Source organism: Sapajus apella, unplaced genomic scaffold (assembly GCF_009761245.1).
Source record: "Sapajus apella isolate SASKATOON/1434 unplaced genomic scaffold, GSC_monkey_1.0 scaffold89, whole genome shotgun sequence".
NCBI lineage: Eukaryota > Metazoa > Chordata > Mammalia > Primates > Cebidae > Sapajus > Sapajus apella.
The window spans coordinates 8,666,584-8,694,422 of record NW_022437029.1 but is presented as its reverse complement, the minus strand read 5'-3'; the positions used below and the strand labels follow the sequence as shown (position 1 = coordinate 8,694,422).

Genomic DNA, 27,839 nt, shown 5'->3' with positions numbered 1-27,839 from the left:
TGTAATTAATGACACCTGCCATACATAATGCTGAAATGTATGCAAAGGCATACATTTAGAAATTACTGCATTGAACTAAAGTGTAAAAGGCCAAAGGACTCTTCTATCTATACATAACAAAAATTACTCAAAAACAAAGAATGTTTGTTAGTTACTCAGGTATCATTTGACATTTTAGGGAGTATAGTAACATTTTATCCACTTACAAACTGATCAGTTTCTTGAACAATACCTTTTAAAACATACAACCGATCTTAAGAAATAAAGTTAGGTCTCTCACAGGATGTGTAATTTCCTCATTATGATGGAATGCAACAAAATATCTTGCCCTTGGGTTGCTCAGTTTCAGCCAAAGCAAATGCAAATGGCGTGTCAGATGACAGCTGTTTGATAAGGCTCCTCTACAAGACCTGCATGCTTTACTTTTCTCCGTGAAACTTGGGATGAAAGGCAGAAGGCAGGAAGAGAATTAATGTAGCATACAGTCTAAAGGCAATGCTACAACCGTGATTAAGTAGAAAAGTTAAAAGGCACAGATTTTCCACAGCTTCGCTGCGTGCAACCCATCCGTGTAACAAGTTGACAGGCCTAGCGCGTCAGCTCCATCATCCCGTCCGACAGCTAAAACGCAGCATTGCATCCCTTTTCAGAGAAAATTTGCGTCTGCACCATGAAGCGTTGTACATTATTTCTTAGCACTGCAGGGGGCTCAAGTCCATATGGAACCTTCACAAATATTACCACAGATCAAACCGGCGGCGTTTGGAGGCAGATTTGACATACCTATTTAAATGAACAGCAGGGGTCCCCGGGCAGCCTCGGGCTGTGCGGGAGAGAACCTCTACGGAGCCGGAGCCGCAGCTCCATTACTCAGCAAAGACACACTCTACATTTATCATTCATTTCATTTCTGCCAGGGCAAGAAGCTCATTTGCCCAAGGTCAACAAAAAGCGAAAAGAAGGTTTTCTTTTTTTTCCCCAAGAAATAAATGTACCTGACAAGTGAGAATTTTGTCCTTTGGGTTTGTGGAACACAAACAAACAGCAGATAATTCTAAAAGCAGAGTTAATGTGTGCACTGAGTCAAGCCGTTGCAATCTGACTGCAGATGGGGGAAGCCCAATAAATATTTCTGAAACTTTAAAAAATCATATAATGAGTAAAACAGAACTTGATATTACGTTCTAAAAATAAAAACAGGATATTGGCATCCAGCCATTTTTTCCATAGCAATTCTGGGAAACTCTTCCAAATTTCCACACTATCAGGTATTTATAGCTCTGAAAACAAAACAAAAATTGTTCACAGTATAAAAAATGCAGTTGGAAGTCAAACTGTAATAAAATCATTTCTTAGGCTGTTTTGAGACCCAACTTTTAGGCTCATATACTGCGTTAACCTATGAAAGGCAAAAATTGTACATAAATAACAAAAAACGAATGAGAAATAACCATTTGAATCTTTTTCAAGGCAAATGTCTCACAGACCCTGACAGCATCATACACTTGGCCTCCTCCTTCCTCACCCTGGAAGCACATGCGCATACTGTAATTGAATTGAACATCTATCTTCGAACATGATTTCAATTTGTAAGTAAAAGCATTTAAAGACAAACTATTCTGATGTAAATTCTATAGTCTACTTTTAGCAAAAATGAATAAAATATAAATCATTTCAGCAACACACTGCCTTACCTCTAGAAGTCTTATTTTTGTCCGTTATAAAATACTAGGTAAATTCTGAAGCTGAGAACAGTATCTAGTATAATTAGTTTTGTAGCTTACAATCCTATTATTTACCATTAAATACAATATACTTACATGCATTAATGAATAGTATGACTGTTTGCCAGTATAGAAGAGATAGTGAAATGGACGGCCATCTTCTCCCCACTGGATTGCTGATAAAAAAAATCCAGATGAAAACAAATAAAAATATACACAGAGACAGACCAAACAGTTGCATTCAACCACAGTTATGAGACACATTAATAACTGAGTAACAAAAAATACAAAAAAATCACCAACATTTGGAATTTTAATATTTAGTTTAGCATTATTTGTATGCAAATATTTAGGATATTTAATATTTCATGTCCATTAACATAAAACAATGTTTACATTTAATTTAAAAATTACTAAATATTTCATCAGGAGAATTTCTATAATTTGTTTCAAATAAAAGCTCATAAAATAGCCAAAATCATCTAGTTAGAATAAAAAAAATTCAGGTTTGGCTATAAACATAATGCCCTCTCAGATTCTTAAAAGGGAAAATTGACAAAAAGTAAAAATGCAGTACATTCAGAGAATCTAAAACAGGCAAACAAAGAAGAAAGCTCAAGAATGTATTTTTCTATGCCACATCATTTGTTTCCACACTGTGATCATCTACCTCCCGGAGTTGAAACATCTACAACAGAAGGGCCTCGAAAAGGTGTTGGGTGTAATTGCTTCTGAAATACAGAAGGCCATTCACATCTAACCACCACCAGGCAAACAGAGAAGTGGTGTTACTCTAGGAAACAAGACAAATGTTAACTCTATGTCCTTTGCCCATACAATCTCTGTTGAGTAGTTTCTCTGGCAACGATTTGTAGGAATTCCTATACATTAAAGATTATACTCCTTGGTCCATTACAGAAGTTGTACAGTATTTTTCCCCAGGCAGTCCCTTGCCTTTTACTTTCACTTATGTTATCTTTCATAATCGAGAAGTTTAAAATATGTAAATAGTTGAATCTGTCACTTTTCCTCTATGGCAGCATGACTTAACTGTTTTTCATGATTCACTCCACAAAGAAATCCTTTATAGGCATTTTTTCCCTAACTGCCCCCCACCCCATGAAATGTTAATATTACAGATACACTACACGTCTGCTGATGTATATTGTGGCCCACTGGAGGACCACAAACCATTTTAACAGCTAGGTTTACCCACCCCCACCTTGAACCAATCTTTGCCCCAACAGAGGAAACATGCTTTAAGGCTTTGGGCTCTCTAAAACTATTTTCCTGTATTTCTTCTGGAAGTTTTATTTATTTTCATGTTCAAATATTTAATCTATCTGGAATTTATGTTTGTGAGGCAGAAATGTAAGAACTATTTTGTCCAGCAAAGAGTCATTATCCCTCTACAGTTTTTTTTAATAGTATACGCTTTTCTACTGAAATACCATCTGTATTGTATGTAGGATATCTTTCCTCTGAAACAAAGACCAAAATTTCATAATAAATGCTGAAAAGAAAGTCTTGCTTGGGTATTTAGCTTGAAAAACCAAATTCTTATTTGCCAGTGGCTTATGGATGATTTCAGTGCTTTTCCAAAATCATTGTCATAGACTTCATGAATCAAATCCAGCATAATTTCTAATATTTTTCCTTTCTTATGCAACTGATTTTTACTGTATTGTTAGTCTGTCAGGTAATCTCTGCCCTGCAAGGCTTTTCCCCCTTGCAAGCTCCCATCTGCAAAGACCCTCCAGGATCTTGTGAGCTAAGGTCACCTCCCTTTCTCAGAGATATTGCATAAGCCCTCTTTACAGAACCCTCATGCAAACTCTGGGGTTGAGAAGGCATTCGTGGGACCAAAGCAGTATTTCCTGCTCTGCAACTACCCAGCTGTGTTCCATGGTTTTACAGCACTCTCAGATGGTCTTTACCTTAGGCCTCCTATTGCCACTTGATTTATATTTTACTGCACCAATATTTAATACAGCTTAGTTTGGGGTATAAACTTCAGTGTACAATAGGCAAAGCAAGCTTATGTTTAACTAGAAATAACACAGGTCTGCCCCTGGCCATCTTGACCTACATTTTAAAACAGTTCTTGTCTGCCAACATATATAAAGGAAGTCAAAGACTGCAATTCATTTGCTACCAACAAGACCATCACACTATTTAGATCATCACTACATGCCATTCCACGCTGATTTCTTTGTGTGTGGATTTGGCTGCCACAGAGTCATAAGCTGACAGGATGCTCACATGATCTCTACAGGGTCAGCACTTCACCCTGTAACTATTCTATGGCATGCTTTAATAAGGGTATCATTTTTACAATTTTCAGAATGATTCATAGTTTAAAGTGTTTTGAATTCAGGTATCCAAATAATGGTAGACTACTGAAATTCTAATATAGTTTTCAGTGCATGTTTTCCATTTTTTAATTAGGCAGTCATAACATCTGTGAATAATAATCAATTTTCCTAATTTCTTTCAGTTTTTTAACTTATACTTTTTTCCTTTTCTATCCACGCTTTTTTAAACCATGCTAGTTAAAACTTCCAAAACAATACCGAATACCAGAGGTGAGTATACACATACCTGTCTTATTTCTGAACTCAATGAGATCTGTTGATATACTTTTTCATTTGATGTGTTTCTGTTTGTCATGATAGGCTTTCTCAAACTAAGAAAGTTTCTTTTTATTTCTAGTTTGTGCAAAAAATTGAGCAAAAAAATTAATGCTCAATTTTGTTAATTCACTTTTTTTATTTATGGAAATGTTTTAACCTTCACTCAATTAACGCCAAGAATTAAATAAATCACCCTTATTTTCCTGTAGAGAAAAAAGGCCCTCTGGTATATTCTTTTAATATAAAGATTTACTTGGTTTGCTAGTGTTTATTTAGTGACAATAGACTACAGGTTTCCTTTTCATGAAATTTGTGTCCAGATTTGATAATTGTGTGAGCCTCTGAAGGGAATTTGAAAGCTTTCATTCTTTTCTTCTGCTCTACAACAGTTTAAATGATAACGAGTTATCTCATCCTTTAAGGTATGCCAGAACTACTTGACCAAACCTTCTGGGCCTGGGCCTCTTTCATTAGACCTTCAGTGCCCTTTGATAACTTCTGCAGCTTTAGATTAACCCAGGGGTACCCAACTCCTGGGCCACAAACAGGTACTGGGTTCTATAGATTTTTATTTGCTGTCTTGACTGGTCAAATGAAATCAGAGTGGGTGTTTCACAGTAAGAGCACTTGGTTCTACAGCAGGGGTTCTCAACCCCTGGTCTGTGGCCTGTTAGGAACCCGGCCGCACAGCAGGTTAGCAGCAGGCCAGCACAGTTTCATTTGTATTTATAGCCATTCCCCATTGCTTACTTGCCGCCTGAGCTCTGCCTCCTGTCAGATCAGCAGAGGCATTAGATTGTCATAGGAGTGCGAACTCTATTGTGAACAGTACATGCAAGGGATCTAGGTCGCGTGCTCCTTATGAGAATCTAAGGCCTGATGATCTGTCACTGTCTCCCATCACCCCCACATGGGACCATGTAGTTGCAGAAAAACACTCCCAGGGCTCACACTGATTCTACATTATGGTGAGTGTATACCTATTTCATTATAAATTACAATGTAATAACAGAAATAAAGAACACAGTAAATGTAATGAGCTTGAATCATCCCGAAACCATCCCCTGACCCCGTCCATGAAATCACCTTTCACAAAACTGGTCCCTGGTGCCAAAAGGGTTGGGAACCACTGGTTTAACCAGTATTCTCCTAAGACAACTGTGGGCAATTATATTATTCTTTCAACTACCCGTCTGACAGTCAGTTGAGTCTGACAGACATACATATGTGTGTGTGCCACAACTGCCTGTTCCTGACTGTTCCTGACACAACTATTTCCTGACTGTATGTCTTTGGTAAGTTAAACTCCATGTGCTTTTAATTCCTACATCTGTGCAGTGGGGAAAATTACAGTATCTACTTAAACCTGTTGTGAAGAGTGTGAGTTAACACATAGGAAGCACTTAGAACTATCCCTAGCCTACTCTAAGTTTCAACAAATGCTAACAATTCTTACTTGAGAGACTTTTCAATTTAGAATAAAGTTACCTGTAACAATCGTATACATTAAAATTACCCTCTGATCATTATTATATACAATTTTTTTTGGGGGGGTAGTTTATTTTTTTTATTGCATTTTAGGCTTCGGGGTACATGTGAAGAACATGCAAGATTGTTGCATAAGTACACACATGGCAGTATGATTTGCTGCCTTCCTCCCCTTTACCTATATCTGGCATTTCTCCCCATGCTCTCTCCCCAACTCCCCACCCCCCCTTCCCTCCCCCATTTCTCCCCAACAGACCCCAGTGTGTAGTGCTCCCCTCCCTGTGTCCATGTGTTCTCATTGTTCAACACCCGCCTATGAGTGAGAACATGCGGGGTTTGGTTTTCTGCTCTTGTGTCAGTTTGCTGAGAATGATGGTTTCCAGATTCATCCATCTCCCTACAAAAGACATGAACTCATCGTTTTTGATGGCTGCATAATATTCCATTGTGTATATGTGCCATTGTCCCTGTCCAGTCTATCATCGATGGGTATTTGGGTTGGTTCCAGGTCTTTGCTATTGTAAACAGTGCTGCAATGAACATTCGTGTGCACATGTCCTTATAGTAGAACGATTTATAATCCTTTGGATATATACCCAGTAATGGGATTGCTGGGTCAAATGGAATTTCTATTTCTAGGTCCTTAAGGAATCGCCACACTGTCTTCCACAATGGTTGAACTAATTTACACTCCCACTAACAGTGTAAAAGTGTTCCTATTTCTCCACATCCTCTCCAGCATCTGTTGTCTCCAGATTTTTTAATGATTGCCATTCTAACTGGCGCGAGATGGTATCTCAATGTAGTTTTGATTTGCATTTCTCTAATGATCAGTGATGATGAGCATTTTTTCACGTTTGTTGGCCTCATGTATGTCTTCTTTTGTAAAGTGTCTGTTCATATCCTTCACCCACTTTTGAATTATATACAATTCTTTTTTTTTTTTTTTTTTTTTTGAGACGGAGTTTCACTCATGTTACCCAGGCTGGAGTGCAATGGCGCGATCTCGGCTCACCGCAACCTCCACCTCCTGGGTTCAGGTAATTCTCCTGCCTCAGCCTCCTGAGTAGCTGGGATTACAGGCACGCGCCACCATGCCCAGCTAATTTTTTGTATTTTTAGTAGAGATGGGGTTTCACCATGTTGACCAGGATGGTCTCGATCTCTTGACCTCGTGATCCAGCCGCCTTGGCCTCCCAAAGTGCTGGGATTACAGGCTTGAGCCACCGCGCCCGGCTATATACAATTCTTAATATTGCCCTCTTATATTTTCCCTAGCCAGATTTGCCGGAAGTTGATTGATTTCATTAGCTTTTCAAAGAACGACATGGTTTTGTTTATCATACCCCTTCTTTTAAATGTCTTTGCTATGCTCATCTACTCAATTTTTCTTTTTCTGGCTTCCCAAATTGAGAATTTAGTTCATTTATATTCAGCGTTTCTTAATTTCTAACAAATATATGCTTGTCTCTATATAATACAATGTCCATATTCCATTGGATTTAATAAGAACTGTTGTCATTGTTATGTCTGTAACCTCGATTTTGATTTTCTTTTTAATGCAACAGTAATATTGTTCTATTGATTTTAACTCAGAAAAATCTAATAATATGATTTTTACTACTTGGAATTTGTTAGGTTTTCTTTATGGCCTATTACATCATAATTCTATTAAAAGTCTGTAGGCCTCTGCATAGAAAATGTATTATTTGTATCCCTAGCTATAAAATGATGCGCTATTATTCAAATTCTTTATAGCCTTAGTTAACAGTTTTTGCTTTAAACATTTCAATGCTAAATGCTGGTGCAAAAAGATTTGTGATCATCAAATCTACTCAATGGAGATTAGGCTTTATCAACATAAATTAATATTCTTGTTTCACTGAAGCATTCCTCACACTCCTTGAATTCCATATTGTCTGATATAAGGTGCTACTCTTTGCTCCTGTGGACCCAGTATTTATCTTTCATCAAATATTTTCACCCAGTATTAATTTCCCCCAATATTTTTATCACTTGCTTTAAACCATAAAGAGCAAGACTTTTATGTTAAATCAATCTAAAAGCTTCCATCTGTTAGTAAGGAAACAGTTAGTACATTATAAGTGTCATAATATACCCAAATCTAAAATTCACTGGTTCTTTATTCAGCATTAAAAAAAAATCAGTTTGTCCTATATTTACGAAGTACAACAAAATTGGGAGGTAGGTACGTAAGCAACAAAAAGTATTTTACTAATTCGAAAAGAGCACTGTTTACATGTAGTAAACTACAATTTAAGATACTCCTACCAGGAGTGACATATTTTCAAAATAACACATGGGTATAGAAGTTTCAGTTGTTACAATCAGGCTGCTACTAACAATAAACTTCTAACACTGAGAAGCTGGTATGATTTGAAAGAACAAACCAGTCTTAGAGGGGCAGATGTATAAGAAGAGATGCAACCAGTAGAGATATACAGAACAAAGAGAGAGAGAGAAATAGGTGGGGAGCCTGAGAGGTTAAAATACAGAAGAGTTAGTAAAGAAGAAGAAAAAAAAACACTGCCATTACAAACATTTACTGAAAAGCCACTAGGTATTTAATGTAAGCTACTGTGCCCTGTGCATAGTTTACTTCTACTAACCCTGCGCTGTATCTATAAAAGTGATGAGCACTTCTAACAGTCTTCATTTATTATTTCCTCAAAAGCTATTATTAAATCGGTTATAATTTATAATGAACCATGTCTAAGAATCAAGGAAATACAAATGATAGAGCATATTTATAAAAAGATTCAAAACATTTATAACAAGAATCAAACCAAAGGTTATTTCAAAGAGTGAACTGGAGTGAGAGAATAAATGCCTAGCTTTGAATAAAAATATGACTTAGCAGAAATATCACCGCAAAACAAATAAGTCTTCTATAGAAATATCTGCTATCTTTCCAATTTCTACTTAATTAACTCTAAACACACTAATAAAGCGGCCTGCATATTGAGCACCTGTGGCCGCCAAGTTACTCTCAAGCAGAGTCACACATTTTTGCTGCTGAGTTTCATGCTTACTAATAGTCAGTGTGTTTACTCCCAAGCCTATTTTATTACAGTTGTACTTATTTCTATAAATACATGAGTTAGGTATTATATAAACAAGTTAAATATGAGTCCAAACATAAAAGTTGCTACTTCTAAGAAAACTAGGTTGAATGCTTTAGAAAGGCAAGTTGCTTAAAAAATAAAAAAAGTCATGTTCAACTTCAGTGAGGTTGATGGAAATTTATAGAAATATAAAAATATTCTGCACTCAGATTTCTTTGGAAGCGTAAGTTAACTACTCCACTAATAGGAAATCAAAACTGAAAGACTGCGATGATGCATCAGTGGCATACTTATACACAAGCAATGGGGAGGAGCGGACACACTCAAAACCACCAAACCTCTAGGGTCACAGCAAAAGCTTGATGGATAAGTACAAGTCACATTTTAAGTGTTTTTTAAAAAAATGATTTCTAGCTGTAATACCTTTTTTTTTTTTGAGACAGAGTCTTGCTCTGTCGCCAGGCGCCAGGCTGGAGTGCAGCGGCGTGATCTCAGCTCACTGCAAACTCTTCCTCCTGGGTTCAAGCAATTCTCCTGCCTAAGCCTCCCCAGTAGTTGGGACTATAGGCGCATACCACCACACCCAACTAATTTTTTGTATTTTTAGTAGAGATGCGGTTTCACCTTGTAGGCCAGGATGTTCTCGATCTCTTGACCTCTTGATCCGCCTGCTTCAGCCTCCCAAAATGCTGGGATTGCAGGCGTGAGCCACCGCACCCAGCCTAGCTGTAATACTTTTTAAGTTTACAGAGAACTACCAGTCCTCATTGGATAAGAGGCTTCTAATGCATAGTAAATATATTATTCAATTTCTTGGCAACCTTAAACCCTGCTGCGTGTTTCCTTCAAGATTTTATTTTACACATTTAAAAGATAAAGAGAACATCTTAATAGTAGCCAGAGAAAACAGGAGACACAATTAGAATGATGAGTTCTGCTTGTTAGAAACAATGTAAGACAAGACAATGGAATTACAGCCTTAAAGTACTGAAAGAACAGAAAAGAAAATCTATAGTGAGTGAAAATATGCTTCCAAAGTCAAGAAAAGTTTTAAATTTTCATATAAACAGAAGCTGAATTCGTTGCCAGCAGATCTGTACCAAATTCTTCCTTAAAAGAGCATGTTGGAATGCAAATAGTGTGACATTCTTATACCCATAAACTCTAACCCCATCTAATTTTAACATTTAATTTAAAAGAAATAGTAAACTTCAGTCATTCATTGTTACAAAGTTTTTTGACAAGCTTCACAACTCCCATGACACCGGAGGGCCACCCTACAATATGTGAGTAACTGCTGATACATAACCTAATGCTGGAATATGGTAAAGAAAAAACTGTTTATCTCATTCTTGAACAAACTTACCTCTTTGTTTTGGAAAAATCAGTTCAGGATGCTGTAAAATAAATTAATAATGTATTATATAATTACCATAATGTATAAAAGTGAAATTTTAAAAATAGTAATTAAGATAACTACCTTCATTATTGGCCTGGCTTCTTTCTCAAACAAACCGCTTGGGAAAAGGTAAGCAATAGCTTTCTGAAAATATATACAAAGGTTAGTTAACAACTGTTAAATAAACAAGGTTAGAACTGATAGTTATAGAGTGCTTTCTATATACTGAACATTGAACTAGAGTTTCAAAGCATTATCTTATTTCGTAATTGTTTAAATGGGATAAAATTACTACGCACACACCCAAAAAGAAAAAATTTTAACTATTAAACTGGTTATTGACAATTTTCAAGTGTCAGTTTTAAACATGTCATTCCATGAATATGAAAGCACAAATAATCTCTCTTATTTTTAAGGGATCACTTGGAGGTGCTCCTGTCCAGCTTCTGTGAAAATGTGCTTAAGAGCAATTGCTCCAGCTCCCAGCTGGTCATACCCATATCAAAGCGCAGGCTGCAAGGAGCAGGCTCTAAGCCTCACCCAGCATGACACCCCTGATGTTTCTGGATGTTCTTTCAGTTTTTTCCAGAGTTTTCACACTCTTTCCAAACAAGTTCTTCTTACGTGTCTGTTTTCAACAGGGATGCTACTGGCATTTTGGGTATAAAAACTCCCATCACAGGCACCCTTCCCCCATACTGAGGCCATTTAACATTCCTGGCTTTTTTCCAGTAGACACCAGTAATACCCAGTGCTTGTAACAAATATCACCCCTATACCTTTCCAAATGCCCCGAAGTCCTAGGGAGCAGCACTGCCTCCCAGCTGAGAACAATTGCTTAAGCCTTTATAGTGTCTTCTCCAATGCCCCGCCTCACAATTAACAACAAAATATACATTTTCCTTTGTGTTGAACAGTGCCAGATGAAGAGTCTATAGCCTGGGATCCTGTAGTGCATTTAAATACCCTTCTGCTCATTAAGAAAGCCTGTTCTGAGTGGGCCTTCTCTGTCCACCCACACAGGAAATGTGCTGGATTCTGCTTCCAAAGGGAACAGAAAGGAGAGACCTACAATTTGGGGGTACAAATTCAATCATATTAGGGAGATACTAATTGTGTCTCTGGGCCAAGCTTCTTTCTCTCATTCAGCATTTTTCAAAACAAAATTACACTTAAAAAACCTAGGCCAGGCACAGTGGCTCATGCCAGTAATCCTAGTGCTGTGGGAGATGGACGTGGAAAGATAAGGCCAGGTGTCATAAACCAGCCTGGGCAACATGCTTTGTCACCCAGGCTGGAGTACAAAATAAACAAACAAATAAAAAACGTAGATCAAACATCAGTATGCCCATTTAGCAAACTTTTTTTGTTTTAACCAGGTCTCTCCCCACACAGCCCCTTCCTTCATTGCAGGGAAAAAAGGTAGACTTTTCTTTTATTAATAGACAGGACCTCACTCTGTTGCTCAGGCTGGAGTGCAGTGGTACAATCACGCTCACTGCAGCCTTAACCTCCCAGGCTCAAGTAATCCTCCCACCACAGTGTCAGGAGTAGCTGGGACTATAGGGTCACATCGCCACACCCAGCAATTGTTTTTTTTTTTTTTTTTTTTTTTTTTTGTAGAGACAAGGGTCTCACCGTATTGCACAGGCTGGTCTCGAACTCCTGAGCTCACGTGATCCTCCTGTCTTGCCCTATCAGTATTGGGATTACACACATGAGCCTTAATAAGTGATAATGCAACTGACTGCCATTTGGAAAAAGACACAACTGAAATCCAAACTTCAAAACATACAGCAGAGTAAACTCCAAATGAGTGAAAGGGCTACATATAAAAAATAAAAACAAGTGAATACTCACATACCACATGGGTGAATTCTTTTCTAGCTAAGAAATGGGAAAGTGTTTCATAACTATGATTCCAAATTTATAAGTAAATTTTATAAAAAGATTGACCAATTAAACTATATTTTTAAAAGAAAAACATGACTCATAATAAGATAAGTGCAATTAAAACTCCTGAGAGAACACTTTTCATCTAACAGGACTAGCAAAAGTTCCAAAGTCTGACAGCACACAGTTGGCGAGGCCACCTTGCTGGGGGGAGTGCTAAGTTCTATAATCTCTTCAGCGAGAAGGTGGGGGCTTTCTAACAAAACTACATATATATTTCCCTAGTAATCTGACTTCAATGAATTTACCCAGAAGATACACCCCTATGAATATAAAAGAACATAAGTACATGTTATTGACTGAATTATGAGAACAAAATATTGAAAACAACCAAAGTCCCATACATATGAGGTTGGCTGAATAAATGAGGGCGCATCTGTGCTATCAAGTACTACAGAGCTGTAAAACAGAGAGAGAAAAGCTAAGATGCAAAAGAAATGTACCTAGAATGCTGCTTTGGTGTAAGAAATAGAAAAAGAAAAGGCATATAAAATAGGAGGAGAATACAAAGAATATTTCTTTTTGCAAACATAAACACAAGAAAGATAAGTGGAAACCAATAAAAATCATCTCTCAAGGGCTGGGTGGGAGCAGAGGGAGGAACATAGGGATGAGGGCAAATTCCTCTGGGTATCCTTCGTATAGTTAAGCTCTGAAACATGTAAATGTTTATATATTAAAGAATATTTCCAAAGAAACTCTAAAAATATAACCAGAAGCAAATTTATATAATTTTTAATGACAATGAAATAATTGCAAAGAAATCTTCATCTTTACTTGGTAGGCTTACGGTCAGTCATAACACTGATATTATAATTCTGAAATATTTTATGTATACTGCATCATAAAGCAAATAAGTAAATATATTAATTTTATGGAGACTAATATTTTATTGTTTCAGATACAAATGCAAAAGGGAAAACCCTATAATGTTAAGTAATAAACTCGTATCTTTAAAAAGTATTTTCTGTAATATTCCAAAAACATTATTTCCTAATTCTGTTCCCTGCAAAAGCATAAAGCAATGGAACTTTAGGAGCAACAGGAGGGTCAACTGGTTTCTACATACAATTTCCCAGTATAAGGAACCAAGTACCTTGGAGAAATGGCTGATTCTAGACATAAGGCAGACAAAGCACAAAATGAGTCTGAGACATTCTCACTATCTCTTTCTGGAGATAGTGAGATCCCATCTCAACAGCAACAAAAAAATTTTAAGGGGTGGGGTGGCACACGACAGTAGTCCCAGGTACTCAGGAAGCTGAAGCAAGAGGATCGCTTGAGCCCAGGAGTTCAATGCTGCAGTGAGCTATGACAGTACCATCACACTACAGCCTAGGTGATGGAGCAAGACCCTGTCTCTAAAAATAAAAGAATAATAATAATGCTTCACAACACACTCAATATGTGACATGCACATTCATGTGCACACACATGTGTACACACACACACACACACACACACACACTCTAGGGAGGAGGGACAAGAAGAAAAAGAAAGCTACTTTACAGAACAATGTGTTATAAAAGCAAAAGGAATGACAGAAGTACAAAATCACCATTTTACAACTTCCAAATTAACCTTCAATTTCAGGCAAGGATCACCAACATATGCGAAAGCCACTGGCTTTACCAGAGAACAGAAAATTCATATGAACTCAAAATATTACCCTATAGATTGGTTACAAAAGGAAAAGACTACTTTTACAATAAAGAGGTCTAGTGGCCGGGCGCGGTGGCTCAAGCCTGTAATCCCAGCACTTTGGGAGGCCGAGGCGGGTGGATCACGAGGTCAAGAGATCGAGACCATCCTGGTCAACATGGTGAAACCCCGTCTCTACTAAAAGTACAAAAAATTAGCTGCGCATGGTGGCGCGTGCCTGTAATCCCAGCTACTCAGGAGGCTGAGGCAGGAAAATTGCCTGAACCCAGGAGGCGGAGGTTGCGGTGAGCCGAGATCGCGCCATTGCACTCCAGCCTGGGTAACATGAGTGAAACTCCGTCTCAAAAAAGAAAAAAAAAGAAGTCTAGTGGTCACCACTGTAACCAAGGGATATGTCATCATCATCAACAGTACCTCTTAGACTTTGTGCATGCAATGAGATGTATACAATATCACCTAAGTCATATCCTTTACACATTCTAAATCGATCATGAGAAAGCAAGCAGAAAGCCAGGATGTGACATGATTGTACAAGATAAGTGCCCTGAATTCTATAAAACAACGACTCAGCTATAAAGACATTTTGGGGAAAACAGGAAATTTTCAAGAAAACTATATATATGGCATATAGAATTATTATAATTGTATCAGATGTGATAATGATATTGTGGGAGATAATGGTATGAAGAATGAATGTATGCATTTAGGGGTTAAGTACATGCGGACGTATTTAGGGGCTAAGTTTATCATGTGCAATTTTCAATGGATCAATAAAAAATGTTTTACATATACAAAGAGACAAAGAAAATGTGGCAAAATGTTAAAATCTGGCAAATCTATGTGAGGGGGGTATGTGCTAATATTTATTCAATGAATATTCAACTTTTCTGGAAATGTGAAAAGTTTCAAAATAAAAAGGTGGGAAAAATGTTAAAAATTTAAAAATAAATAAGATTTTCCCAAATGCCACCTGTCTCAGCAAAGCCAACACTAGCCTACAACCTACAGCACTTGTGGGCCATGTAGACCTCAGGCCTTGTCCTCAGTCATACAGGGTAGCCAAGGCTAGTTGGCATCTTAGCAAAGGGACTACCAAAGCCAGGGCCTGGATCAAAACACTAGACGGTGTGGAAGACTAAGCACAATTCTTCAACTTAGGGTAAACACATTGTAACCACAAAGGAAGCAATCCAACTGAATTTCAAGCTGTCATCGGCATCATTTCCAAATATGAAAATTACTGTTAACTTAGGTGACCAATGAATAGAATCCTAGAGGGAAATGAAAATTGAAGAATTCCAACCTATGGTTGGATTTGTCATGAAGACTACGACAGAAAAGTCATGAGGAAGCTAATTGGTGGAAACTGAAAACAAAGCATTGAATGCAAAGGATGTCTAGGACTTAAAGGCAATTTCTCTTTTAAAGAGACGAAAATAAGCCAACAAAGAATTTGCTAGAAGTCTTCTGAAAGTATCAGAAAACGTGGCTTTGCCTTTAAAAATTTTTCTCAGCTAAAAGCAAATTAATACACACTTATTAATTTATAATCCCTTACTATATTAGGTACTATACCAAATACTATGGGAAAGGTCCATAGAGCAAAAGATATGTCAGATAAAAGGCAATATTGCAAATTCAGTGAAAACAATGAAAACCAAAGGATGAAAGAAAAGCCAACAAAAGAAGGAATAGGAAATAAAATAAGTCAGTTGTTTTTAAACTAAATACCCAAACACACAAAACAGAAGAGACACATTCCTGGCACGCTGTCTGCATCTGTTTAGTATGCATGGAATAGTGCTAACATGACAATAACCTCTTACTTCCATTTATCTCCTATGGGCATTCTATGCAGACTTTTTTCTTTTTCTTTTTTACAGATTCTGAAGTAAACAAAGGACTACCTGGCTACTAGGAAAAAAATAATTTTGTTGCTTTTCTTTTTGTGTCTGCTTAACTTCCAGTTAACACACAGTTGTTAAAATATAAGTAGATGAATATCCTTTTGAGATAAATAGCAAATACATATAACAAGAGAATCTTGAGTATTAATACTGAATTGAAAAGCCTATAGATTTGCTTTGGGCAGAGTAATATGCTGTAAAACAGGGAAATCTTTACTTTCTCTACACACTGCAGAGTTCAAAAGAAAGGGAGCGGAGAACATGAAAACACGATGAAAGTGTAAATAATAACATAATACTCATCGTGTCTTATTAGAACCATAATAAGACTTTTCAAATACTACCACCCCCAGTGATTCTGATGTACATGGATATCAACTTTATCTAGCTGCTGTGAGGATTTAAAAGGTATTTAGAAAAGTACAACACAGTAGTCATTCAAGAGCTATTAATTAACTACACAAAAATTTTCAGTTTATGTAAAGCACATGATTTCCCATATTATTTTATGACATAAAATAGCATCCATTCATGAGCTCTATTTTACAGACCAAGAAGCAGCAGTTAAGTAGCTTGCCCAAGATTACACTAAAATGAATGGCAAAGCCAGAATCTGAACTTTCTGAAATTTCATTTCATAATGTATTCTTCTTTGCCCATAACAGGGAACCAATCTACTTCTCTAAGATAAGAGTTTCACTCTTCACTGACATCAAGGACATCCAGCTATTCAGTGGTAAAATTAGGAGAAAAAGCCAAATGTGCTTATAGAGAAAGAAATAAGAGTATTTACCTAAATAAATTTTATTCAACAAATATTTATCCTACCTGAGTTCTAGACACTCTGCTAGTTTAGAAAGGTAAATATTAAGATATGACTCCTGACATCATTCTATCAGTGGAGACAGATGCATATGCAGTCTCAAATACGGGGGCTGCTATAATATTACACATAAAATAATACAACGTAATGAAATAATATACACAGGACCTATGATAGAAATACTTAGAGGTTACACAGAGGTACGGTACAAAGGAGAGAGGTCATCTACTCTTTTCAGTGATATTTTACATCTGTCTCTTTTTACCAGTCATTTCTTCCTTTCTAAACAAATGCCTTTGCACATTGTTTGTCCGCCTGGAATATTGTTGTTCTATTTCTCCACTTAAAACATGCCTGTCGCCATTGCACTCCAGCCTGGGTAACATGAGTGAAACTCCGTCTCAAAAAAAAAAAAAACAAACAAACAAACATGCCTGTTTGTCTTTCAAGAAGTAGATCAAATGTAGCCTTGCCTGGAAGCCCTCCCTATTCCACTGGTCTCTCCATTACTTCTCTTGGTGCCACCTCAGTCAAACAGAGAACAAGCTTCTTTCAAGGTCCACACCATCTTGGCCATTCCATTCTCTCCCCATCCTTGTCACTGCCTTCAGCTTCGACACTGCTCACAGCACTCACCAAGTGCTGAGGTCCAGCTTTCTCCTTTCCATACCAGTGATGCCACATTTGTGAGCAACCTCAAGGATCATGTGAAGTACCCATCTAAACAAGACTGTGCTCCTGGTGGTATCCAGGCCCATAAACAACTCGATTCTCACTCACCTTCCTGTCCTGAGAAGCATCTACCCACTCCCTGAAGTACCCACTGCTTTATTCCACGGATTTCCATCTGGCGTAACCATAATTCCGGTCCTGCAGTAACTCTGTCAGGGGTCACTGAGGCCTTTTTTTTCAAATCCGGTGACCTGCTTTCAGGTCTCATCCGTAAGAGGCTGCTACCTCGCTTCCTTCTTCCAGCCACATTCCCTTCTACCTTTCTGCAAGTTTCCTCTTGGTCTCTTCTAAACCCTCTGCTCATCCCTTAAGTGCTGTTTCCTCAGAGTTCCATCTCTCTTCCTTTCAAGCAAATTTATGTGGGGAGAGAGCCCAAATCTATTTCTGTAGCTCCAAACTATTTGTCAACTGCCTTAGGGACTTTTCCATTGATGTATCCACACAGCACACCCAAAACCGTTCCTCAAATAACTTGTTTTGCCTTCTACCAGTTATTCTTTCTCCCATGCCCTGTTACCAAATCTTTGATTTTACCTTGGTTGTGTCTATAGGTGTGTTTTTGAAGGCAAAGGACTTTGTCTTAGTCAATAATTTTTCACTCCAGAATTAGAACATAGCAGATACTCAAAGAATAAATCAACAGCCAAATGGATTTCAGGGCCCCTGAGAGAACCAACTATAAAAACTATTTTATAGACAACTAGGAAAATGTAAATACAGACTCATAGATGAAATTTTCCACCTCCTGATATAGACTATATTCAGATTAATTTGCTTAGATGTGTTAATAATATTGTGGTTATACAGGCAAATGTCCTAGTTTTTGAAGATGTATTTAGGAGTGAAGAATCATGATATTTGTATTTTACTTTAAAATAAAACAGTGGGCCGGGTACGGTGGCCCATGCCTGTAATCCCAGCACTTTGGGAGGCCGAGGTAGGCAGATCACCTGAAGTCAGGAGTTGAGACCAGCCTAGCCAACATGGTAAAACCCCGTCTCTACTAAAAATAAAAAAATCAGCCAGGAGTGGTGGTGGACACCTGTAATCCCAGATACTCAGGAGGCTGAGGCAGGAGAATAGTTTGAAACCAGGAGGCAGAGGTTGCAGTGAGCCAAGATCGCACTATTGTACCCCAGCTTGGGTGACAGAGCAAGACTCTGCCTAAAAAAAAAAAAAAAGTCCAGCCAAAAAACATATAGTTGAAGCAAATACGGCAAAATGTTAAAAAGTTAACCCAGGTGACAGTCATATGGGTATGCATTGTAGAATTTCTCTTTTTCTGTATGAATGAAGTTTTTCATAAGAAAAAGTACACAAATTAGTATTTACTGCTATTGCTAGTAGAGTGTTTTGATGCTTTTCAATTCTGGTTCCAACATCTGTGCAATATACATATTAATACATAAATAATAAGTATACACATACAAGTCATATAAACCTTTTGTTTTTCTATAATTTGTGATTGTTTTAATACACTTTTTGTTTATTTTTTAGAGATTGGGTCTTACTGTGCTGCCCAAGAGCAGATGTGATCATGTCACACTACAGCCTTGACTCCTGGGCTCAAGAAATCCTACCGCCTCAGACTCCCAAGGAGCTGAGACTACAGCATGTGCCATGGCACCTGGCCCATTGCTGTTTCATTCTGATAAAAGCAACCATGTTCTATACTTCTAATATTTTCTCTTTTGTAGTATTTTTGAACTGTTTTCAAGGCCAATTCTTCAGGCGTTTTGAATTGTTTCAGTGAAAGACAAAATAGAAACTATAAACCAGTATTACTTATACTTCCATGTATTCTCTTTCCTGTAAGTAACACAAAGCAAAAATTACAAATTTTTACTTGAGAAGAAATGAAGGAGCAATCCTAACATGTCCAGTAGAATTTCCCTTGATAATGGAAATATTCTATAATCTGTGCTGTCCAAAATGACAGCCAGTAGCCTATGTGGCTACTACGCCCACTGACATGTGGTTGGTGCAACTGAGGAAGTTAATTTTCATTTTATTTACTATCAATTTCATGTTATTTACTGTCAATTAATTTTAATTGTGCAATTCAGCAATGTACTAATGTTACTGAGGTGTATTTCAGCAAGGTTTTAAAAACTTCATGAAACTGTTAAAAGGTTAAATTCTGTAATGTAATGTTATTGATCTAAATTAACAAACACATATCTGAGGTGGGCGGATCACGAGGTCAAGAGATGGAGACCATCCTGGCCAACATGGTAAAACCCCGTCTCTACTAAAAATACAAAAATTAGCTGGGTGTGGTGGCGCACGCCTGCAGTCCCAGCTACTCCGGAGGCTGATGCAGGAGAATTGCTTGAACCCGGGAGGCGGAGTTTGCAGTGAGCCGAGATTGAGCCACTGCGCTCCAGCCTGGCGCCTGGTGACAGAGCAAGACTCTGCCTCAAAAAAAAAAAAAAAAAACCACAAGACAAAATATTAACAACCAAGTAGTCTCTGAATAGAGGATTTCTACAAGACAGCTAGTAATAATGGCCATTCCTAACTTTCTCTCCTGTGAAGTGAAAAGGCTGGAAACAGTGTTTCAGTATTCGTTCCTTGAGGGCTTGGATGGGTAACTCCATATCATGACAACCAGCTGTAAGGCTGCATTTCCTGACATCTCTTAACACTACAGAGGCCTTCTGCTACTAAGCGTGACAGACTTACTTTACTCTCTTAAATAGCCTAGGCGACAGTGCAAGACTCCATCTCAATAAAAAAAAAAGAACTGAGTTTCGGTACCCTATTTCATTCAGACTGGACTTCAAAGTTGGGTGTGTGTGTGGAAATATTTACATACAGGAAGCAGTAGGAAAATAGGAAAATGTAAGAGAGAGAGAGAGTGTGTGTGTGTGTGTAACATAAATGTGCATATGGAGTAAAAATGAGAGTAATATTACAAACGCCTTCACTTTCCCAATCAGCCTTCTTGTAGTCTGTATTCATTCAGAGGTCCTTATGGATCAGCTCCAGTTTTCCCCCTATGCTTTGTTGTTCATTTCTGCAGTTAATCTTAGCTTGCTACTAGAAAGAAAAATATGTAAATATCAAGTTGTGACAAATACTGAAAACCTTCTCTGCTTGTTTTTGCAGTTTCTTTCTCCTAGAAACAAATCTTCAGCAAGAAAAACCAACAAAGCAAAATGACAAGCACAGACCTCTATCTTATGTACTAGGAAGGTCCACCTGAAGGAATAATGTCCTCTCTAAGTGCCCACATGGACAGTATCTTACTTGCAATGTGCCCCCTAGGGAATACTGTCCCCAATGCTCCTCCTTCCCAGTTAGTGCAACTTTCAGTCCAGTTCTGAAATAATTCTTCCTCATCACCATTCCAAAAGCAGGGATGGTGGGGAGGAATGGGGCACTATCATCTTTCTCTCCAAACCTGCTGCTGGTAGTTATGCACTATTAGAAATTCTATGTGTCGGAAAAGCATCAAAATGCATCTGCTGCAGTCTGCATTTCAGTACCAGGCACAATTTTACCAGCACTGTCTTGCTGAAGTTACTGCTGTCTCTTGTCACTGGAGGTTCTGCCTCAGGTATGACGAAGCTCACCCCATACCATCCCTGTAGAGGGAGCAAGGCCCACCCAGGGAGCACAATACCTTTCCAGCTTTCTTCCTCTCAGACTGCCTTCCCACCCCACAAGGCCCAATGTAAAGATTTCAACATCTTTGACCAATAATGTTGCAGGCCTAATTCAAAGCCAGGCTATGTGAAACCAGCTCAGTGCCACACATCCACTGTTTCAGTTTTGCCTGCCTGTAAGGTGGTCTACTAGGGCATTATAACTTGAAGTTTATTTCAGTAGAAAGACATTTGTCCAAGCCCTTCCAATACGATATTTAACTTTTCATCTCTGCTCTTACCCCCTACTATTTTGCCCTTTGGCGTACTCAATCAGTTTCTCTCCAAAGCCAATGGCTCAAGAGACTTTATCCAAGCTCTCCTCAAAAGCCTTTGCCCCCATATTGAGAAAACACTTCATTGAAGATAAAGTCTTCCATGAGCTGATCTCTTGAGTCCTTGGAGCTTTCCAAAACACACAACAGTGGCCAGGTGCAGTGGCTCAAGCCTATAAAATCCCAGCACTTTGGGGGCTGAGATGGGCAGATCACCTGAAGTCAGGAGTTTGAGACCAGCCTTGCCAACATGGTGAAACCCTGTCTCTACTAAAGACACAAAAATTAGTCAGGCATGGTGGCATTGCCTGTAAAGCAGGAGAACCACTGGAACGCAGGAGGCGGAGGTTGCAGTGAGCTGAGCTCACACCACTGCACTCCACTCTGGGCAAAAGGGCGAGACTCTGTCTCAAAAAAACAAAAACAAACAATTGTAATTTCCCAATCCAACGTAAAGCATTAAGCTTAAAATAAAATTAACACTAAGGAGGGCATTTCAAATAAAATAACTATAAAGAATAAGTAACAAAAATGGTTAGAAGGGCTACTTCCAAAAAATTTTCGATTAGGGCAAAGATGTGGTTGGGAAAGGTTCAGAAATATAAGAAAACAAAATGAGAAACACAAAGGCAAAGAAAATGTTAGAACAAGACTTCAAGGTCTTTAAGCCAACCAGAAAATCACTGGGGGAAGGTGGTGAGGGAAATACTCTCTGTTAATGTTAACCTATCTGCTCACTGTCAATGTTCACTGGCCCCAGAATGTGTATGGCATTTACTAGGCACTAGAAAAAAAGTGCCAACAAGTAGTTTAGTCTCCCAGGTATCTTACAATTAAAGGAAAATTGGGATTTCACGTCCAAATTGTGATTTGACCGACTTGGACAAGCTTACCAATCATGACAGAATTAACAGAAATTTTGTAATTATCTGAAATAAACACTTTTTCACTTCTAAACAACCTTCATAAAAAATTTTTATTTAAACTAAGAAATACCCAATCCTTCCTCAAAAAAAAAAAAAAAAAACCCACAAAAAATGAAAATACGTGTATCAGTTGGGACTCAGATAACAGTTTCTCCATAAGCTTCAAAATAATCCTGCTAGCCAGGTATTTGTGTTTGGTTTCGCATTCGTGTTTCAAGAAACCTTTTCCCAGTCTAAGAACCAGATTTTGGTGGTGCCTCTAGTAAACACACGAGTATTCAAACATCCTCACCATCCATGTTCACATATCTCAACTACATACAAAAATCATTGCCTTACTCTCTGATTTAAGGTTGCTGATGCCCTAATCTTTCATTTTTAAATTCACTCAGAAGAATATCTGCCACAGGAATAGCAAACAAAAGGCATTTTCCCAAAATAAGTTCTGGCTTAAAATTTCCCATATTCAATTCTAAAATCGGTATGAAATTTAACTTGGCAAAGTTGTTAGGTGTTTTAAACTAATGCTACACTTTAAGAAATTTTTACACATACAGTTTAGGGTCAATGATTGGTTGGTCACCCAAAAAAAACCCACAAAACAAAAGCAAAAGACCTATACTTAATGTGAATCCAAAACAAAAAAGTGCTGACAGAAGAGAAAGAAAAGGTAAGAATGTAAATTTTAATCAAAAATTTAATCCAAATAGAAATGGAGTAAGGTAATCCTTATTAGTAAACATGTTTCTTCCATTTTTGGGTTTTAACTAGAATACTGGTATTCAACAGTTCCCTAAAATGAAGGCAAAGTATCTGAATATATTATTAGGCTTAAGTCAAAGTATAAAAGGATTGCAGACTCAACCCAGAAGTACTGGGTCAGGAATGCAATCTCTATTAATTAGGTATCCCAGCTGGGCAGTGGGTCTGCAGCTGTTAACTTGATCAATGACTTACCTAAATGTCATCTCTACTGATTCGCTTATAAATTACCAGCAAGTGAGACTAATGTACAGGTGCTAATTTGTTTAAACTGTTCTCTACAGTTTTACATAGCTTTATAAACTGCATCTGGCACCTAATGTTAGCTGTCAGTTGTACTTAGACATGCCTGTCCTAACGACTCTGTTCATTAGAAGTGAGCACAAATTATGAAATATTGTGAAAAATGATACATCAAATGGAATGGGCACAGCAAATCAATTAGAGAAACTTCATACAGCATATTCACACTTAGGAGAATAAAACATTCTGGTTTCAGAATGAGGTCTATAATACCAATTAAAAAGTAATTGGTAGATTCAGCAGTGCTATATATCAATTTGCTGGCTTTTTTCCTAAAATTCTATAGTAATGTAGAACTTAAATTTTAATTCCCAAATAAAGACATATAGTAAATGGAAGTGCAAGTCTGTATTCATAATATTTAATATAACTGAAAAGTCTTCAACCTAAACTTTATAACAAACAACTACATGCTTAATTGAAAAAAGAAAATGTAAATATCATTGGTCCTCATCTTTCTGGTGTTTACAGTATGATTTTGAGTAAAAAAATTTTTGATGGTACACATGACAGGTTAGCAATCATTGTTACCCCACATCTGCTCTAGCAGAAGGAGGTGTTACAAAGTCTATAAAGTTCCCCTGGCACTGGCTGCTCTCTTCACCTAGCTATTCTTTAGTCTTGGGGTCATTAAGGAAAACTGTTTCTGCTGCCTCTGTTACACACTCATGGGCTTAGTTCTTCGGTTTCCATACACCCCAAATCTTCTTTACACTAAAAAACAGACAAAGTTCCAACTGACAGATTCCTCCTAACAGTTTCATATACTGTTACAGCCAAAAATAATTTTTACACACTGATCAACATTTGGCAGTAACCTGTGAAAGATTTATGAAACCTGAGTTGAGGATAACAGCATTGAGGTCTATTCGCAAAATATTTAGCCTGCATTTAAAGTACTTTCAGCCTAACACCATATACGCTACTAATTTTGTTAGAGGCTACCTGTTTTTCCTCCTGTTAGAGCATCTAAAGGTTATTAGTAGTACCATCATGGTTCAGTGGGTAAGAACAATAGCTAGTTGATTTTGTTTCAATATAATTTTTAAAACTGGGCAAAAATTAAACTATTCTGAAATGAAGAAAATCTATACCCGCCAATGACTAATTTCTTTTTAGTGATAGTACTTTACTTTTTCACCAATAAAAATAATATTTTTCTTGTAAATGTAATAAGATTGAACACCAACTAGAGCAAAGTAATTTTGGAAGGAAAATTCTGAAATATATAGAATCCTGTAGCCTTAACAATAATGATAAATCTTCTAAGTGATATAACTTTAAAATAAGTACCAACAGTGATAAGCAGAATTATTTTTATTCAAAAATTTTATCCATCATATTCCTTTTACCAACTCACATTGTACTCTTTAAGAGGCCTTAAGGAACCACTAGCATATTAGATTAGCTAGGTATAATTTTCACACACAAATTATATATGCTATATTCAGTGAGGCTAGATTTCTATTCAAACTTAACCCTCTGAAGTAAAGTTGTAAAACTAGAAATCAATGAAAAAGACCTATGAAAAGTTGCAACAGCTGACATAAATTCATGGCTTTTATTTACTAGGAGGGGCACATAATTCCTAACTCAGAGTCCAATGGCTCTTGATTTTAATTCACATGCCTAACAAGTGTAGTTATGCCAGAAGGTTGGAAGACAGGTGAGAGTGGCTAGAGGCAGACATAAGACGTCTTGACAGCTAGGGAGGAGACAAGAATCAGTAATACAGCATAGCCAGGCCATTCATTGCAGGTACAGGCAGTCTCTACAAGCTAGAGTCAGGGGCTAACAACCATACTAAAAAGGAAAATCCTAAGGCACTGTAAGGTTAAATTATACTCACTATATCTTACTAAATAAGACTGCGGGAGACTGAAATTTATTTTAGAAAATGTTATCTAAAAAATTAATCTGAAAGTGTAGAAAGAACAATTTTTGGATGAAGACCTTGTAAAGCCTTAGTATTATTAAAAAAAAAAAAAAAAATAGAAGATACCTATCCCATAAGGTTTTTACAAAGATAAAATGTGGCAATGTATATCAGGCTCCCAGATGGCATTTCACACATACATAGAAGGTTTTCAGTATGTGGTGGTAGTTTTCATTACAAATAACATTTAAAAATAGGTTTCCCTTATCTGAAAAATTTTTGTGGATTATCTAATTTCCTAATCATACTAAATAATTAGAGAAAAGCTACTGTTCCTAGTCTTAGTTAATGTATTAAAAACCAAACATTTAAAAAGCATGATAACTTCTAAATATGTAACAGCAATTGGAATGGAAACTTAAAATATTTTCTTAATCTTGGATAAATTATTTTTGGATAAATTATAAAAATAATTTGGATAAATTATTTTTGTTTTCAGAAATAACTCATTGTTGCAGCATGGAAATGCTGTCTCATCAGCCACAGTGTCCCTTTCAGTTGATACACACTGTTGAACCACTTTTAAAAACAACAGTTTAAAAAACATAAATGAAAACAGGAAACCATGAGTATGTAATTTTAATTCTTTGGTAATGGTTGTCACTGTCCTTTTTTGCTTTTACGTCTACTCAAGTGCCACAAAGCTGGGAGGGTGGTCCACTAAATTTAATAAAATTTGATGCCAAAAGGGGTCCAGTACATTTAATAAAATGCCACAAGAGTCAGTGAAGCCGATCTATCACTTGCAGCAAAGTCTAGCACAGCAGAATTATGTCAATGGTATCAAAGAAAATGGTTAACACTTACTTCCATATGGGCTTTTTAGATACCAAGCTAGGTGAGATAATATCAACCTACAGGAGATAAAGCAATCTCCCCTTTAGTCAATCAGTGATAAATCAATGTTCCCAACAGTGTTTCAGATGATTCTCCCCAGCACTCATTCTCAGGTGGCATGGAAGACTTGTGTGACAAAGCAGAGAACTAGAGAATGATTCCAGTGATGGCAGATGGTATTTATTACTGTTAATAGTAACAGGAATAATAACACACTGCATTAATGTCATGGTTTTTAGATATATCCTGAGATAGGCAAGTGAGTATTATTATTTCATAGATAAGAAAATCAAGTGACAGAGAGCCCTGACTTGCTCAACGACACTACCTAGTGACATCACAAGGACTCTCCTAATCCCAGTTCCTGTATTTTTCTAAAAGATCATTTCAACTATGATGAATTTATTTTTAATAAAAAGACAGAAAAAAATCAATCTAATAAAGCTGTCTACATGTTCTGCATTTATATTCCTCACAAGAAATTCAACCTCATTTTAGAAGAGTCTATATATTTTAAAGAAGCGATTGGTTGTTTTTTCATATTAATTCATGATTTGATTACTTAATTGGCTAAATCTAAAGGTAGATTTTTATAGTATTTTGTTAACACAATCACACAAGATGACATCAAGTTGCTTTTACCATATATACAAACATATAGTTTTAAAAGTACAGAATACCTGCCACCACTTATCTTTACATAGTGATATTAAATATCTCTTCCCTGAAAAATAATTATCTATTTTGAGAACCAGAACTAAATACATTCTTAAAAAATTTGTTTCTACCCAGTTGAATGATAATGTATTCACTAAGCTATAGGATCCTTCTATATTTCTCTAAATATTAAAAAGATTCTCTAGGTAAAATCACCTGTTTGTATCAGTTATAAATACTTTAACAAAAATGTTTAAAAGATACTTTAATATATGAGAGAGTTGTTTTAAATCTTAAATGTTTTGCTCAAATGCATTTCATAAATGGTCTTCACAATCATTATTTTAGTAACTGGATAACTAGTATGGAAAAACTAGTTTCTAAAATATATAAAATAACTAATAGTTTAATCTGAATACAATAGTGCTTAATTTGTCTAAGTGAAAATTATAGTGAGCCTAGACTTTTAACTATGTAATTGAATTAAATAATAGACCATGGCTACTCTGTATAAATTAAATCCTCATGAAAATCATATTAACATAAAAAACTCTGGGTAAACATCCAAACAATGAACAAACTACTCCAAACAACAAAATTCACGTTTAATACTTACACTGTAAAATGCTTATCCCTTCAGATAAAATTACAAAATTGTTGAATGATTCTGCTTCTTTCAATAAGCTACATACAAATGCCCAGTGTACATCCAAAAAGGTAGTTAAGAGGGGCTGGGCATGGTGGCTCATGCCTTTAATCTTCTAGCACTTTGGGAGGCCAAGGTCAGGGGATGGCTTAGTGCTAAGAGTTCCAGACCAGCCTGGCAACAACATAGGAAGACATCGTCTCTATCAATCAAAGAGACAAACCAAAAAGGTAGTTAAGCGTTGCTCAAAACATCTCAGTAGTAAACTCAGTTGGGTAATGAAATCCTGCTGCTGAGAACAGTCACTCAGGGACACAGAGACCACAAGGAGAAAGGGAGGACCATTTTAAAAAGTAAGCAAGTTAAAAAAACACAACAACAACTACTCACAAAGAAAAGCCCAGGCCCAGATGGCTTTACTGGTGAATTCAACCAAATAC

At 37.0% G+C, this 27,839-nt stretch overlaps 1 protein-coding gene across 1 annotated transcript in view; it reads right to left on the bottom strand.

Annotated features, from left to right (window-relative positions):
- The window catches only part of MRPS9 (mitochondrial ribosomal protein S9), a 69,117-nt gene that overhangs the window by 26,643 nt on the left and 14,635 nt on the right, over window positions 1–27,839 (bottom strand). Inside the window, exons 3-5 of the mRNA XM_032255581.1 lie at window positions 10,412–10,474; window positions 10,298–10,328; window positions 1,821–1,900 (exon numbers count right to left, since the gene is read on the bottom strand). Coding sequence (XP_032111472.1) covers window positions 1,821–1,900; window positions 10,298–10,328; window positions 10,412–10,474 — 174 coding nt within the window. The remainder of the gene's footprint in view (window positions 1–1,820; window positions 1,901–10,297; window positions 10,329–10,411; window positions 10,475–27,839) is intronic.